At 49.7% G+C, this 14,348-nt stretch overlaps 1 protein-coding gene across 3 annotated transcripts in view; it reads right to left on the reverse strand.

Moving 5' to 3' along the window:
* DAGLA (diacylglycerol lipase alpha) overlaps positions 1 to 14,348 on the reverse strand; it is a 66,534-nt gene that overhangs the window by 35,812 nt on the left and 16,374 nt on the right. For 2 of the 3 annotated variants that reach the window (XM_057377320.1, XM_057377319.1), the window contains exons 3-6: positions 6,710 to 6,848; positions 5,651 to 5,862; positions 3,583 to 3,684; positions 2,993 to 3,131 (exon numbers count right to left, since the gene is read on the reverse strand). In XM_057377320.1, coding sequence (XP_057233303.1) covers positions 2,993 to 3,131; positions 3,583 to 3,684; positions 5,651 to 5,862; positions 6,710 to 6,804 — 548 coding nt within the window. In that variant the 5' untranslated portion in view covers positions 6,805 to 6,848. Of the gene's footprint in view, positions 1 to 2,992; positions 3,132 to 3,582; positions 3,685 to 5,650; positions 5,863 to 6,709; positions 6,849 to 9,502; positions 9,676 to 14,348 lie in introns of all 3 variants that reach the window. The other variant, XM_057377321.1, reaches the window with a different exon arrangement.

Raw genomic sequence — 14,348 nt, forward strand, 5'->3', positions numbered from 1 at the left:
GGAGTAAAGCTCCAGTTGCAATTTGGCAGCTGCTCCATGTGCCAGCATGTGCAACCACTCAGGAGGAAAAATTTACATAAGGATGAAGGAGTGRGAATGGCACAAGAGACCCTGAGCATTTCATACATGCCATTTTTCCCAATCACAGAATCATGGAATGGTTTGGGTGGGAAAGGGACTTTTAGGATCATTGTGTTCCATGCCCTGCCATGAAAGTAGGGACTGATTCCGTGTCAGAGTGCTAAGCTCCCTGAAGTCCACAGCTCCTCGTTTTTTAGGGAAACACAGATTTAATCCAGGTCAGAGCAATCCAAAGTAAAGCACCACTCCATTTTCTGGTAGGGCATCCCATCAGGATAAGCCCAAACACAGAAAGTGGGTTGCACCTGGAAGGAAAAGATGCTGGTAAAGAAGTATTTGCTTGAAATGGAAGGAGCCAATCCTGCAAGGATCCATTAGTTCATGCCTGAGTATCTGCAAACAGCTCTCCACAGCCTTTTGGAACATCCCGAAAGAGAAATGGGAATATGTGTGGCAGCAGGGCTCTGCTCCCCAAGATTACAAAGAACTCCACAACTTCCCTGGCCCACTTCAACAAACAAGTGTATTCTGAGCTATTTTCCCTCCATCTTTTCCCAAATTCTGACTTCCTAATGTCAAACTTCCACATGTTCAGTAGGAGCTCCAAAGCTCCTTGGAAAAGCGTTGGCACAACGAGCCAAGCCTTTTGTTGGGTTATTTTATTCTCCCAGCCCCCACATATAATGATACCACTAGGAAAGGAAAATCACCATGGGACACAATCCAGCCAGGCAGAGAACTTCCTCATCTATTCCTTGGAAAGGATTTCTTTCAGCAAGAGGGAGAAGCTGGGAATATATCCTTTGGAAATAACTGTTTGAGCAGTGAACAGTCAGATTTGATGTTTGTTTTTCACATCATAGCCCACAGTGTTTGCTTGTTAACAGCTGTTAACATTGCCTTTCCAGAGGGAAAATCTATGAACAGCAGGAACAAGCTCTCCAAAAATACTGCAGGCCTGGAGGGAAAAACCTGGCCAAGGGAGAAAGGCCTTCACTTGGTYTTTTAGGATCTCAAAATTCCCTRCAGAGGAGATCATTYTGGGGTTGGTTTGAATTTACTTTTGCAAGCTGYRGAGCTCAGATTTACTTTGGAAAAATCATCACAGAATTCTGGAATGGTTTGGGTTGGAAGGGACCACRAAGCTCATCCAGTTCCACCCTGTACCATGGGCAGAGACACCTTCCACAATCCCAGGTTGTTCCAAGCCCTGTCCAACCATGGACATTTCCAGGGATGGGGCAGCCACAGCTCCCCTAGGAAAACCATTCCAGAGTCTCACCACCCTCACAAGGAATTTTTTTCCTATCCATGGTGCCAAACAGCTTGGATGGAGCACTACATCCACAGTACCACRCCTCTGTATCTTCCTGGGAATGCCCTCATCACAAACAGCAATCACCACACTAAGCATTAATTCCAAATATTCCAYGCCACTCTAACATGTTGGAAAGGTCAGGAGGAGTATCTGGCATTCCACAATAAAACCCAGCTCCTTCCCACAAAACTTGATACACGATCCTTTAGAAAAGTCTAGTTTTCCTTCMTAAAGGATCCTATTCCAAGTCATTGGAAAAGCCTGTATTTAAAATACAGAAATCCAATAAAAATGAGGAATTTGCAGTGTTTTCTAAAAGACTCATTTTTTATCCCTCAGATCCCAATGCCCTCCAAAGCCACATTCCTCAAGGACAGTCACATATCAAAGGAAACAAAGCCTGTTTGTGTTGTCCCCTACTGGAAAAAATCCTTCAGTAAAAGCTCTGCTTGGTGAAAAAAAAGCTTTTTCTCTCCCCATCTGGGGAGCTCAAAGATGGAATCAATTCTTAATTAAAAGATCCGACTGCCAACACAAAAGGAATTGTTCCTTGGCCAAGAGAACCTCGGGGCAAAAGGTTGGATTTTGGAGAGGAAAATAAAGGAAGAAAGGGGATTTGGAAGGAGATGTGCCTYAAAGTAAGGAAAATTTAAGCACAGACTTGCTGTTTCCATGGAAAACACTGCTATGGGATATGGACAAACAGGTTGTTGTGGTCAGCACTGGCTCAGGGGGTCCATGAGGATCCACATATCCAGTGAGTAAGGCAGAATCCAGCCGGATTTCATTTGGCTTCACCTCCTTTGGATGCAGGTGCCCACACACTGCACCTGACAGGGAGCTGYATCCTGCCAAAATCCCCCTCAGCAGAGCAGAATGCTCCCTGCAGCAAGGCAAGGAGAAGGGCAAGATCCCGAAAAAGCAGGACACCCTTCCAGAAACCTTGCCCTGGGAAGCTGTGGCTGCCCCATTCCTGGAAGTGCTCCAGGATAGTTTGGACAGAGCTTAGAACAACGTGGGATAGTGGAAGGTGTCCCTGCCCACGGCTTTAAGATCCCTAACAGCCCAAACCATCCTGGAATTCCTGATCTCCAGGAGGATTTCAGGTGCTTGCAGCCATGAGAACACAGCGCTGGTAACTCTAAAACCCTCCACTGGTTCTTTCCTAAAATCTTTGTGTCCTTGGATAGAAGGGAAATTCAGTCTGCTGTGAAGACTGAAGGCTGGGAGAGCTGGGAATGTTCAGCACGRAGAAGAGAAGGCTCCAGGGAGACCTTAAAAGTGCCTGAAGAGTATCCAAGAGACCTGGAGAGGRACTTTGGAAAAGGGCACAGAGTGACAGGAAAGGYRGAATGGCTTCCCAGGGATATTGGRAAGAAATTCTTCCCTGTGAGGSTGGTGAGGCMYTGGAATGGATTTCCCAGAGAAGCTGTGGCTGCCCCATCCCTGGAAGCATCCAAGGCCAGSTWGGAAAARCCTGGTCTAGTGGAAGGCATCCYTGCACATGGCAGGGGGTTGGAACTGGATGATCTTTAAGGTCCCTTCGCCCCAGAGCATCCTGGAATTCTGGGATTCCATGGAATGCTGCCTTACCTGAGGTTGTAGGTCCTTAGGTTGCGCTGCCGGCGCTTGGTAGCACGGAGCTTGACAAAGGTGCGTCCCGTGGGATCGAAGACACAGAGGACAGTGATGCAYACACTCAGGATCACCACCCAGTTGCACACCACCATTCCTGCAAAAAAACAGGAGTCAGGTGCTCTGGCCCTCACTTCCCACCCCAAACTCCCRCAGCAAAAGGAAATCCTCTGGAAAGGCTTCTGAGCCACAGCCGGATGAGTCTTCCAGCTGTTTTATGGGGCCATTYAATGCTCCCCGACTATCTGCAACTGCACCATTAACATCATCCCCACCAGGAGACTGCGAAAGGCTTCCAGGAAAACAGTAAAGCCATTCTGAAGGAAAAAAAGCGGAATTTACAGACTCCCCTTCCCTGGGAACATGAGTCCCTGCCTGAGTGCCGGCAGCACAAGCAGATGAATGGAACGACTGTTCCGAGTAATAAACAGGAAAACAAGCCCCACATTGACAGCTCCCATCCACTTCCCAGAGTCAATCGGCACAGGCCAATGAAGGATGCCCGCCAATCCATTGGAATGCTCCCAGGCCATATTCCAGCTCCRTACCCAGTGTGACACTCTTGGCTGTGAGGTCATTGCAGGAGGTGTARTACTGCGTCAGCCACACAATGCCCACGATGGCATACACGAACTCGATCACCAGGATTGCTGGAAAAAATGGGAACAGGACAGGTAACAGCAGCCTTTCCCTATGGATGAGCTCCTCTTCCCATTTTCTCACTAGGAATAGGTTATTCAGTAGTGCATAAAAATGCTTTGGAAGGAGATATGCAAGGACATGAGCCTAAAGTGTGACATGTTCCTAACAACTCCAAAAAAATGGGATTGTGGAGAGGTCAGCACCCTTGGTTGTGTCACAGGTATGAATCAGAGATCTAGACCTTCCTCCCACACTGCTGGAAAGATTCCCTGAGGCAGCAGGAATCACAGGACCCAAACCTTAACTACCTCAGACAGCTGGCCTGACTCACGGATCCAAAATAAATTGTGTGGATCCAGGATTAATCCTGCTCAYTACACTTAGCAAACATTCCCAGCACCTTTGCRGCCCTTCCCATAACAGTTCCAAGAAGGCAGTGCTTAAGGAGCTCCTCAGTTTTGCATGTGACTCTGAWAACAAACTGGAAACTGGGAATTAACAGTGCTTTCCTGGAACAAAAAAGCTGGGAAACTGCTCTAAAGCACCCATTCTCCTACCTTCTCCCCAGAATTCCAAGGAACAGGTGGGCAATCAGGTGAGGAGAAGGTGAATACCTTGCTTGGGATTGCCTAAATGTGGGTCGAGCTGAGACTAAATCCAGCCTGGTTTATCCCACCCACTCCTTATCTCCTGCTGGCATGGTATCTTTCCATAAGTGGCTTTGCTACAGACCTGGAAAGACCAGCTCCAGGAGACAGAGTTTTCCTAGACAAGGAATCAGKGCTAGAACTGGTTCCTGATGAATCCAATTTGTGCCTGAGTTAGGCTYTGCTTCCCTTGGCTCCTCTCCCCTCTGCCTGCTGCAGGACAGGAGCAGCAGTAGCAGGGATGAGGCATTACCAGGTTCACATTGGAGTTAATTCCCTAAATTCTTCTGCATTAAACAGCACATGCTTAAATTGGGACAGTCACATGGACCTTGCCCACGCACTGGTCACGCTCCCACTTCCATCAGCACAAGTGATCAACCAGCAGCAGCAAAAAACCCCAGGAAAAAGGGATATGCAGGACCCAAAATCCAGAGTAAATTCCACTCCTGAGCACACAGAGAGTTTAAGCAAGAAAAAGGCATCTTTCGGGGGCAGGAAAATCTCTCTTTGAGTTCTCCCTACCTCCCTTACCCCATTTAGTCTGGTTTTAACACAAGCTGCCACCCTAGGGAGACTGGCTGGGAAGCTGGAGAGGCAGATTTGTTTGCTGTTYGCATTAATGACTTGCACCGAGCACTCCAAGACTTCCAAATGGAGCTTTCAAGCAAGGTTATCCCTATTTTAGTGGATTCAGGASGAAAACAAGCTGGCAGAATGCAGGGATGCAAACCCATGGGATGATTTGTTTGGAATGGGTTTGGCTGTGCATCTCCAAAGATTTTTCTCTTAAAATCTTTACTCAGCTCAGAAAAATCTGATTAAATWCCCATACCTGGAAGGCAACAGAACCCAGGGAAAACAAGCTAAAAGGGAATGAGGGATCAAGGAATAATCTCTTTYCTGCTCTAGTTTTTGGTGAGAGAGTGAGACAGGAATTGCTTTTAGGAAGAAAAGGGGAGTGAGCAGGTGGAAAACCTATATTCCTCCCAGTGCCTGGAAGTGGGTTGAATAGAGGGACAGACAAGTGAGTCAAGAGGCAACACCTCAGGGTCAGAACCTTTGGGATTTATGCCTTTATCCTTGGAAAACGTAGCAGGGAAAAAAGAGACAGAAGGGGAGCAGATTCCACGCAAGGAAAAGGAGGCTATTTGGGACATCGCCTGCCAGTCTGACAGCCACGACAAGGCRCAGCTTATGGATTCATCAGGATGCACAGCACATCCCAGCAGCCATCTGGCCGTGCTGAGGAGCTGCACTGGGCAGGGTGCGGGGTGAGGAGGCTCCAGGAAGAGTGCATGGAAGCACRGAGGCTCCAGCCACTTACCCAGTCGAACATAGAGCACATACTGCATGGAATCCCGTGGCTCCGTGTACAGGATGCTSCCACGCATGCTGAGCCAGATGATGGCCAGCTCAGCAATCATGCAGCTCAGCAGGATGCCCAGGTATCCCCGGCCGTGGTCCACCAGGTTCAGGGAGCACGTCTCGTTGGGATTGTACACCAGCCCAAAGAGCACCACTGAGAGAATCACAAACCTGCCGGGCACCAACAGGAAAATCATGGAACATTCCRCTGCTCCTTACATTAATGGCCATTTGGCCTCCAAATTCCCATAAACCATCCAGAGGCCCTGCTACCCCAGTCATCCATGCCCCATTATCCCATGGGATTCGCCACTCCGGAGATGTTCTGGATGCCCCATCCCTGRAAGTGTYSAAGGCCAGGTTGGATGGARGTTGGAGAAAATCTAGTGGCAGGGRATGAGTTAYACACCAGTTTCACCTAATAGGCTTCATCCTAAAAATCACATGACAAGGGCTGGAATTTGGTGGTCTTTAAGGGACCTGTATGGGCTTTAAGGCCTCTTCCAACCCAAATCACTCCAGGATTCCATGACTGTTTTTTGTGAGCCTCTGTACAGAAACACAACCCAAAATTCCAGTAGAGTCATTCCGGAGTGTGTCTGAGACCAGGTTGGATGGGGTGTGGAACAACCTGGGCTAGTGGAAGGTGTCCATGTCAGGGGGTTGGAATTGGGTGGTCTTTAAGGCCCYTTCCAACCCAAACCATTCCAGGATTCTAYRGTTGTTTTTCCTGAGCSTCTGTACAGAAAGAAACACAGCCCCAAATTCTAGTGGAGAATCCTGGGTGGCAAAGGAAGATAACAGGASCTCTGGTCAGGCTCTTTGGAACTAGGATAAAACTTGAAACAGAGCTCAGCTAAAATTCCAGAAGCTGGAAATACATTGATATCCATCAGAAATGTCCCAAGCAAGCCTTCTGGCCCCGTGCTGAAGTGCAGGAAGAATTTCTAGCTTCAATAGGAACAACCAAAAGAATTCCTGGGTGAATTCCAAGCATCCTTAAGCCCTTCCCACTTACCAGGTGGTGTGAAGGAGGAAGAGGAAGATGGCTGGCAGAACCAGGTCATCGCTGCCCACAGACCAGCGCCGGCGAAACACGACAATCCCTGGCATGGCTGGCGGGTCCCGGGAAGTTCAGCAGGCACAGCACTCACCTCCTAGAAAAAGAACGGAAGCAAAGCTGCTGCTGAGTCTCTCCAGCCCCCTCTGGAGAACCTCACAACCTAGGAGCCATCCTGGTTTATCCCAGAGCCACTTCCTTCCAGCACCAGGGGGCATGGCACGCTTGGGAAGGAGAGCTGGGAGATGAAGGAGTGGGAAGTATTAGGTGAAGCTGGTGTGTAACTCACCCAGCTCCACTTCATGGGATTACCTGGAATCCTGTTAGGCTGTCATGGTGAGCAGCCACCGTGGGATTTGGGACAGGTCATACCAGTCTCAAATCTCTGGAAAACCCTGTTACTGTGTTTTTCCATGGACAAACCTGCTGCCAGGCTCTTGTTGTCCAATTTCCCCCTCACACTTGGCTCAGGAAGCCAAAATATCCATTAACAGTCAGTGGCAGCGTCTGGGGAACTATGGACTGGCTCCCAACAGCACTTCCAGTGAGGATATTGCCTCCTAGGAGATCTCCCCTTGGACCAGCAGGAGCATCCTGCCAGCTCCACATCTTCTGTCACGCTCACGCTGGCCCTGACGGGCATGACCAATTCCAAGGTGGAAGACWGAGGAGCTGCCGTTCCTCCCCGGGTTTTGTTTGTGCTCCTATTTTTAGGGCTTCCCAAACATTTTGGAGAATAGAAACAGGAGTGGTGCAAAGTCACAAGACTGCACAGGGCGCTCCAGCCTCCTCCAGCAAAGCCATCCCACTCCATCCCAGCTGGCCATGCTCCAAGCTGCTCCAGAGGGACTCCTATGGGACCCCTTCTCCAGCTCCTGCCCTCCTGGCTCAACATACAATCCACAGCCAGGAATTGTCCTTGGTTTTGCTGAATCCAGGATTGTGTCTTTCCAATCTGCCCACAGCCACCAGGGATTTCTGAATTGTGGGATCAATCCTGTCCCTCTTTCCACGTTCTAATTCCTGTCCCATCTCTTACCTGTGCTCCCAGGGGATACCACACCTCAGCTGTCCATCTCAGCTCCCAAGCCCACTGACCTCCCAATTCCCACATGCAGGCACTGCTGCTGSAGTGCTCCATCCATGGCCTGCAGTGACCACATTGTTCCAAAGCCRCACTTCCAAATCCGTAAGTGCTCTTGGATTTTTGCCTCTGTGATCCCAACAGCAAACTGCCAGGTCAGGACAAAGTGTCCGCATCCATTACTTACAACAGGATTTCCAACAGCATTCCTGAGGAGTATCACCTGCAACACCTCCTGCACCAGGCAATAAAACACCACATGGGGATATGATGCCCCCAGTTCAATGCTGTGGGTGAAACAAATGAGAAAGGGGAGGACCCCTAGAGAATTCCAGAATAGTTTGGATGGGAAGGGAACTTGAAGATGATCCAGTTCCACTTCCTGCYATGGACTGGGACACCTCCCACCGGTCCAGATAGCTCATGATTTAAACTAAGTAGAATCTTTCAGGTAATACAAAAGTTAGGTTTGGGACAGCACTGATTCCTGCTCTGTCCCACTAAATCCAACCCAGCAGCCAGGTGTGGTTACCCCATCACTTCACAGGACATCCCAAATCCGGAGTCTCCCCTCCTGTGCTGACACCTATGGCCATTGGAATGGATCTTACAACCCRTTTCAGTCACCTATTACTGAAAACCTACACAAATCCTTCAAATTCCAGGAGGTTCCATAGCTAACAAGCTGCTTCCAGCCCATTACTTGGGTGAAGGAAACACTCTATTCCCTAAACAAAGCAAATGTGGAATTTCAATACCATTTGGATTCTCACTTCTTTAGCACAGAATAATCAGAGCACTGGGTACATTCCAGCTCCACCTTCACTCCTCGAACCATCTGGAGATTCCCTCCCAGCCCCATCATGCCTGTCATTCACCATCCGGGATATCTGGGATATCACAAAGCCTGGATACACCTCYAGCTCCTTTACTGCCTTTGGACAGCACCGCCCAGCCCAGCTCCATTCCCATCATCCCTCAGCTGCATCCCACCAACACGCTTTCCAAATTCTTCCACCCCTCCAGTTGGACTCTCCCAATTCCCACCACCCTCTCCCAGTTTGAGAAGCAGGATACTGACGGCAACAAATATCCAATGTGGATTCCTTATCCACAGCAACAGATGGGAATGGAGCAGAGCAGCCTGTCACTCGCTGTCACACAYGGGAATACTCACTGTGGAACTGTCACTCAGCTTACCAGGCTCCCAGGGCAGGAACATTCCCAATTAATTCCCAACGACTCCCAGATTTAAACCAGGWGGTTCAGAGCTTTGCCTCCGCTTTGGAAAGGAGGGAGAYGMTGGAAGGCCTGAGGCTGGAAAYGCCACCAATAAAAGCTCTCACTGTSAGGACTCTCCAGCTTCAAMCYAGYACAGCACACCCCRGGAGTTATGTTAAGATGCTGAAGATATGTTCCAGCAGAGGCACTGGGAAGAAGCGGAAGGTTGGACCGCAAACAGCCCCAAGACCACTGACCCCAGCTCTGAGRCAACAAGAGCCCTCACACTGCCCCCAAAACTGCTGGGAAGAGCCAAAAATTCCGAGGATCTTGAAAGCTGAATCGCAGTACAAGCAGCCCCAAGCTCCCAACACTGAAATAAGGGAAGCACATGCACAAGGAGTCCCCTCGGAGCCAGGCAAGATCTAGGGAAGCAGGAATCTTACATGAAATGTGGTCCAGCCGCTGCGCATCCTTCTCTCCCATAAGGGTATTTCAGGAAAAGTGCATATCCAGGGAGACAGGCATCACGAGCTCAGGAGGGAACAGCAAACTCTTTCTGCAGCCATTGAAAATCCCACTCGGCAAAGGGAAGCACGGCATGGGAACCGGGATCTGCCTGCTGACAGAGCCGGGAATCATCCTCAGAGCGACTCCCTCCCTGCACTTCATTTATCCACACCGGGAAATCCACCGGGAATGCCGAGAGCCAGAGGTCGTGACTCCCCCCTTCCACACCCCCCAGCACCCTCTGGAAGGAAGTGACATCATCTCTATTCTGAGGAGATTGTACGTGAATTGTGGGAATGAGGACTGAGAGAGAGAGCGGGCGATGCTGTCAGAGATGCAGACACAGGAGAGGAGGAAAACCCTCGAGCGCCACAAACCTCCTCCCTCTTGCCACCGAGAAACCGGGAGCGCTGCCGGGAGCCCTCGGCCACGGCCACGGCATCAGGCTGGGAAAGGCTCCTGGCCATGGACTCTCCAGTGAATAGCCAGGGGGAGGGGACTTGGATGGGACACAAAAGGGACACACAGAGGGGGCCACCCCGGGCACAGAAAGGAGAGACTGTTCCAGAGGAGCCTCTCCAGGCCTTTCCAGCCGTTAATTCCTTGTGACATGCTCTGGGCTATCACAGGATGTGGGGGAAGGGGAGAATTAGCTGTCTGTAGGGAAAGGCTTAGGGAAAAGAGCAAGGGAGAAAAACGCTACAATGAGACAACATTCCAGCTAAACCTCGGAGACTTAGGCTAATCCAACAGCCCATCCCATCTGACATTAGCCTCCTTAGGGAGAYGTACGTAAGGAAATAAAGCTGAAGGAAAAAGGCTGTGCCTGGATCCCGCACTGCAGGAGCCCACCCACACCACAGCAACACCCCCAGAGTCACCCACTCCCTCCACCCAAATCCAGACAGGATTTGCTCCAAGCTCCCAGCATCACAGATTCCCGAGGCACCCACACAGCCCAATGCTCCAACCCCCTGCAATCCCCATCCCTGCATCCACAGGCTCATCACAACCCCCTTCAAATCCCTATTACCTGCAATTCCCCATCCCTGCATCCACAGGCTCACAACCCCCTGCAATACCCATCTGTGCATCCACAGGCTCAAAATCCCCTTCAAAATCCCATTCCTGCAATTCCCCATCCCTGCATCCACAGGCTCACAACCCCCTGCAATTCCCCATCCCTGCATCCACAGGCTCATAACCCTCTTCAAATCCCTGTATCTGCAATTCCTCATCCCTGCATCCACAGGCTCACAATCCCCTTCAAATCCCCATTACCTGCAATTCCCTATCCCTGCATCCACAGGTTCATAGCTTCACAACCACCTGCAATTCCCCATATCTGCAACCACAGGCTATCTCAGCATTCCCACTTCCATCACACCAAAACTTCCCCTGGTTCCCAAAGTCCTCTTGTGCAAAGGAAAAGATGGAAGGCCAAAACCCAGCTGAAATCAGAGCTGCCAGGAGTTTGTTATTCCTCTGCCAGATCCCTGGGGGTGTCTGCATGGAGGAAGCCGTGCTATCCCAAGACTCCTTCCCTACCTTTTCCTTCAGGCACCTGCTGGCACCTTCACAAAACCCAGGTACGACAAAGCAATCCCATCTCTGCCAGCATCCTCCTCCAGCTGGTCTCTGCAAATTCCAGAGTCCTCCAGTRTGAATCACCCAAGGAAATTCCCCCAAAACAGGCCAGATGTTTGCCTTCACTGCTCAAAAAAAAAAATTGGATTTGTAGGTCTCAGTGGATGGTTTCAGATGCCACTTAAGGACAAGGCCCTTTGCTGTTCCACAGAAATCCAGCACCGTGTCCCAGAATGCTGCTCCTTCCAGGCTCCCCTTTCCTGGCTGAAATGTGACAATATTCCCGGGAATGTCCCAGCCCCACCCAGCTGTCCCACTGCGAAGTTCAAGCCCAGGCCTGCCAGCTCCTAGCTCAGCTTCTTGGGAAATACAGCTGGAAAACTGAAACCAAAGGAACTTTGTGTCCTGGCAGCTCCCACAGCAGCTTTTCCTCAGGAATGATTTTATGCTTTGGAGCAGAGGTGCTTCCCTTCTCCMTGAGAGCACATCCAGGTCACCTTGCCCAGGTGCTGSAGACTSRCATCCTGAGGGCACAGCATGGATGCTGCATCCTGCTATTTCACTCTGCAGGATAATGGACAGTTTGCTTCCCTGATCAACGGAATTCTGGACTCATCAAGTCACCCCAAATCCTTCCTTCCCTCATTACCATGTCCCACAAGGAATATGGGCTTCCCACTCCAGGCTGGATCTTCCCCTGCAACTCTTAGAACTTTCTCATTCCCACCAAGCACTTACTTGGCGGAAATCATCAATTCCAGCTTGGATCCAACTCCACCGGGCCCCATGCAGCTGTTCTCAAGAGCTTTAAATGAGCCYCTTTCTGTTTCTGAGTTGGTTTCTCACAATCTGGGAATTGTTCTTGCCTTCCAGGGAGAAAGGGGATGGGGGTTGCATCCATACAGAACGTCCTGAAGCTGGTCAGAGAAATTTGCATGGAGCAGCTCGACTCTGGATCCAGGCTGGGAGAGCTGGGATGGCTCAGCCTGGAGAAGAGAAGGCTCCAAGGAGCCTTAGAGCCCCTTGCACTGCCTAAAGAGGTTCCAAGAGAGCTGGAAAGAGGCTTTGGAAAAGGGCATGGAGTGACAGGGCAATGGGAATGGCTTCCCACTGTCACAGGGTAGGTTTTGATTGGATTTGGGGAAGAAATGTTCCCTGTAAGGATRGTGAGGCCCTGGGATGGATTTCCCAGAGAMACTGTGGCTGCCCCATCCCTGGAAGTGACAAACCCAGTCTGGGCAAAGCTAGGAGCAACCTGGGATAGKGGAAGGTATCCCTGACTAYAGGAGGGGRTGGAATGGGATGAGCTTTAYRGTCCYTTCCAATCCAAAGCATTCCAGGATTGAATACCAAGTGGGGACAAATTCTATGGCACCAAGGGAAGGTGAACCCTCTCCTTTCTYCCTTTTCCAAGGGGCAGGAAATATCTGTTCCAAGCAGTGCCTGAAGGAATTTCAGGAAAAGCTCTTCCCAGGGAGAAGATGGCAAAGCACCTGCCCAAAGGTTGTGAAAAGAGCTCTGCCCTCACTGGATGTCATTAAGGGAACAGATCCCTACTTTAAGGAATATTCTGTAGATTCATGGAACATTTACAAGGCATATTTATAAGGAAATCCCAGGTAGGGATCACTAGCAAAAATCAGCGGAGATTTGAATTTTAGGATACCTTCATGGCCATTTTTAAGATTCTCTTTGATAATCTCCCGTTTTCCACAGAGAAGGGAATGAGTCAGCGGCAGAGCCAGGGAATGAAGCTTGGACACAGGAAAGGTTTGAACAGCCTCCTGTGGCTTGGCACACTTTGGATGCAGCTCCCTCAGGATAAGGCCATGGCACCACAATCACCTCCCCAATGTCATCAGGACAGACCTAATGGGATCAGGTTGCATCTGGAACTCCAGCAGTGCCCACTGACACAAATTCCCAAAATAATCTCAGAGTATCAACTGACCTTCAAAATACAGGGAACAAGAACTCACCTGTTCGTCCCACCAGTTTAACCCTGAAATCCTGGCAAAAATTCCTTGGGATTGCAATGGTGATGGACACGAGATTGGTGTAACCACTTCCCAGTTAGCCCAGCACTGCTCCATCTCCATCCCAGCTCATTCCTCCCTCAAACTCCTTCCCAAAGCCCTTTGCAACATAAACATGTCACACTGCATGTTCTCCTTATTTAAATCTATTCCCTTTCTCCCTAACTCCAAACTCTCCTGCCTTGGGTAGAAACAGGTCTCATGAATCCCACATTTCCCTCAAACATGCACAACATCTCCTTCCTGTTAAATTGGGAATGATTAATTTTGAATAAGGAGACTCCAGAATGCATCTCCTTAGCACGGACTTGACCGCAGTGGTGGAGTTTACAGGAAAAATGAGATTATYTTACAAACCTTAATGGTTTTAGTGCAAGAGGATGGACAAGTCCCAAAGGTGCCACTCCCAGCAMTTGTTCCCAGTTAAAAGCAGGGTCAGGGATTCATTGAATTAAAGAGAAACAAGGAAATTCACTATGTTGGAATACATCTCCAAACAACTGGGACCAATTCTGAGATTGTTCCCAGGAATTGCAGTCCTACAAACCAGTGATATTGCAGATCCCAAAGGTTCTCCCCACTGGATATCCAGCAACATCCCTGCTACCCCTGCACCACCCCATGGGCCAAGATTTGTCTGTAATATCACTATTAAGGCTGGAAAAGCCTCACTMACAGCTCCAAGATTCCTGAGACTTTTCTCCTTGAGCTTGGCAGGAGCACACCGTAACTCCAGAGCTCCAGACCTGTCAGCCTATGGAAAATCCGAAGCCTGCACAAACACCTAGCTGAGCAACTAGGGAAGCTACCACTTCCTTGGAAATCTGGGAGTGKAGAAGGAGCACAATCCCAGTGTGCTGCCAGGAATGGAGTTAAAAACAACCTCCAATCCTTGTCTTGATGCCACCAGCTCCGCAATTCCACCCACAGTTTGTGCCAGCAAAACCCACAGGCAGCTTCCCGACCACTCCAAGCTCCAGCAAAAATAACGGCCAAGTTGCCAGGGGGGAAAATGTATTAAATCCCAAATAATTTAGGATTTGAAATAGAACTCCATATTTTTCAGGGGAATAAAATCCAATACTGGTTAAGAGAAGGCTGGAATGGGRTAGGGAATGCAAAGGGAATACCTGGATGAGGTGATGGATACAACAAGCAC

This window comes from Malurus melanocephalus, unplaced genomic scaffold, assembly GCF_030028575.1.
Source record: "Malurus melanocephalus ecotype Western Australia unplaced genomic scaffold, MMel_1.1 scaffold_310, whole genome shotgun sequence".
NCBI lineage: Eukaryota > Metazoa > Chordata > Aves > Passeriformes > Maluridae > Malurus > Malurus melanocephalus.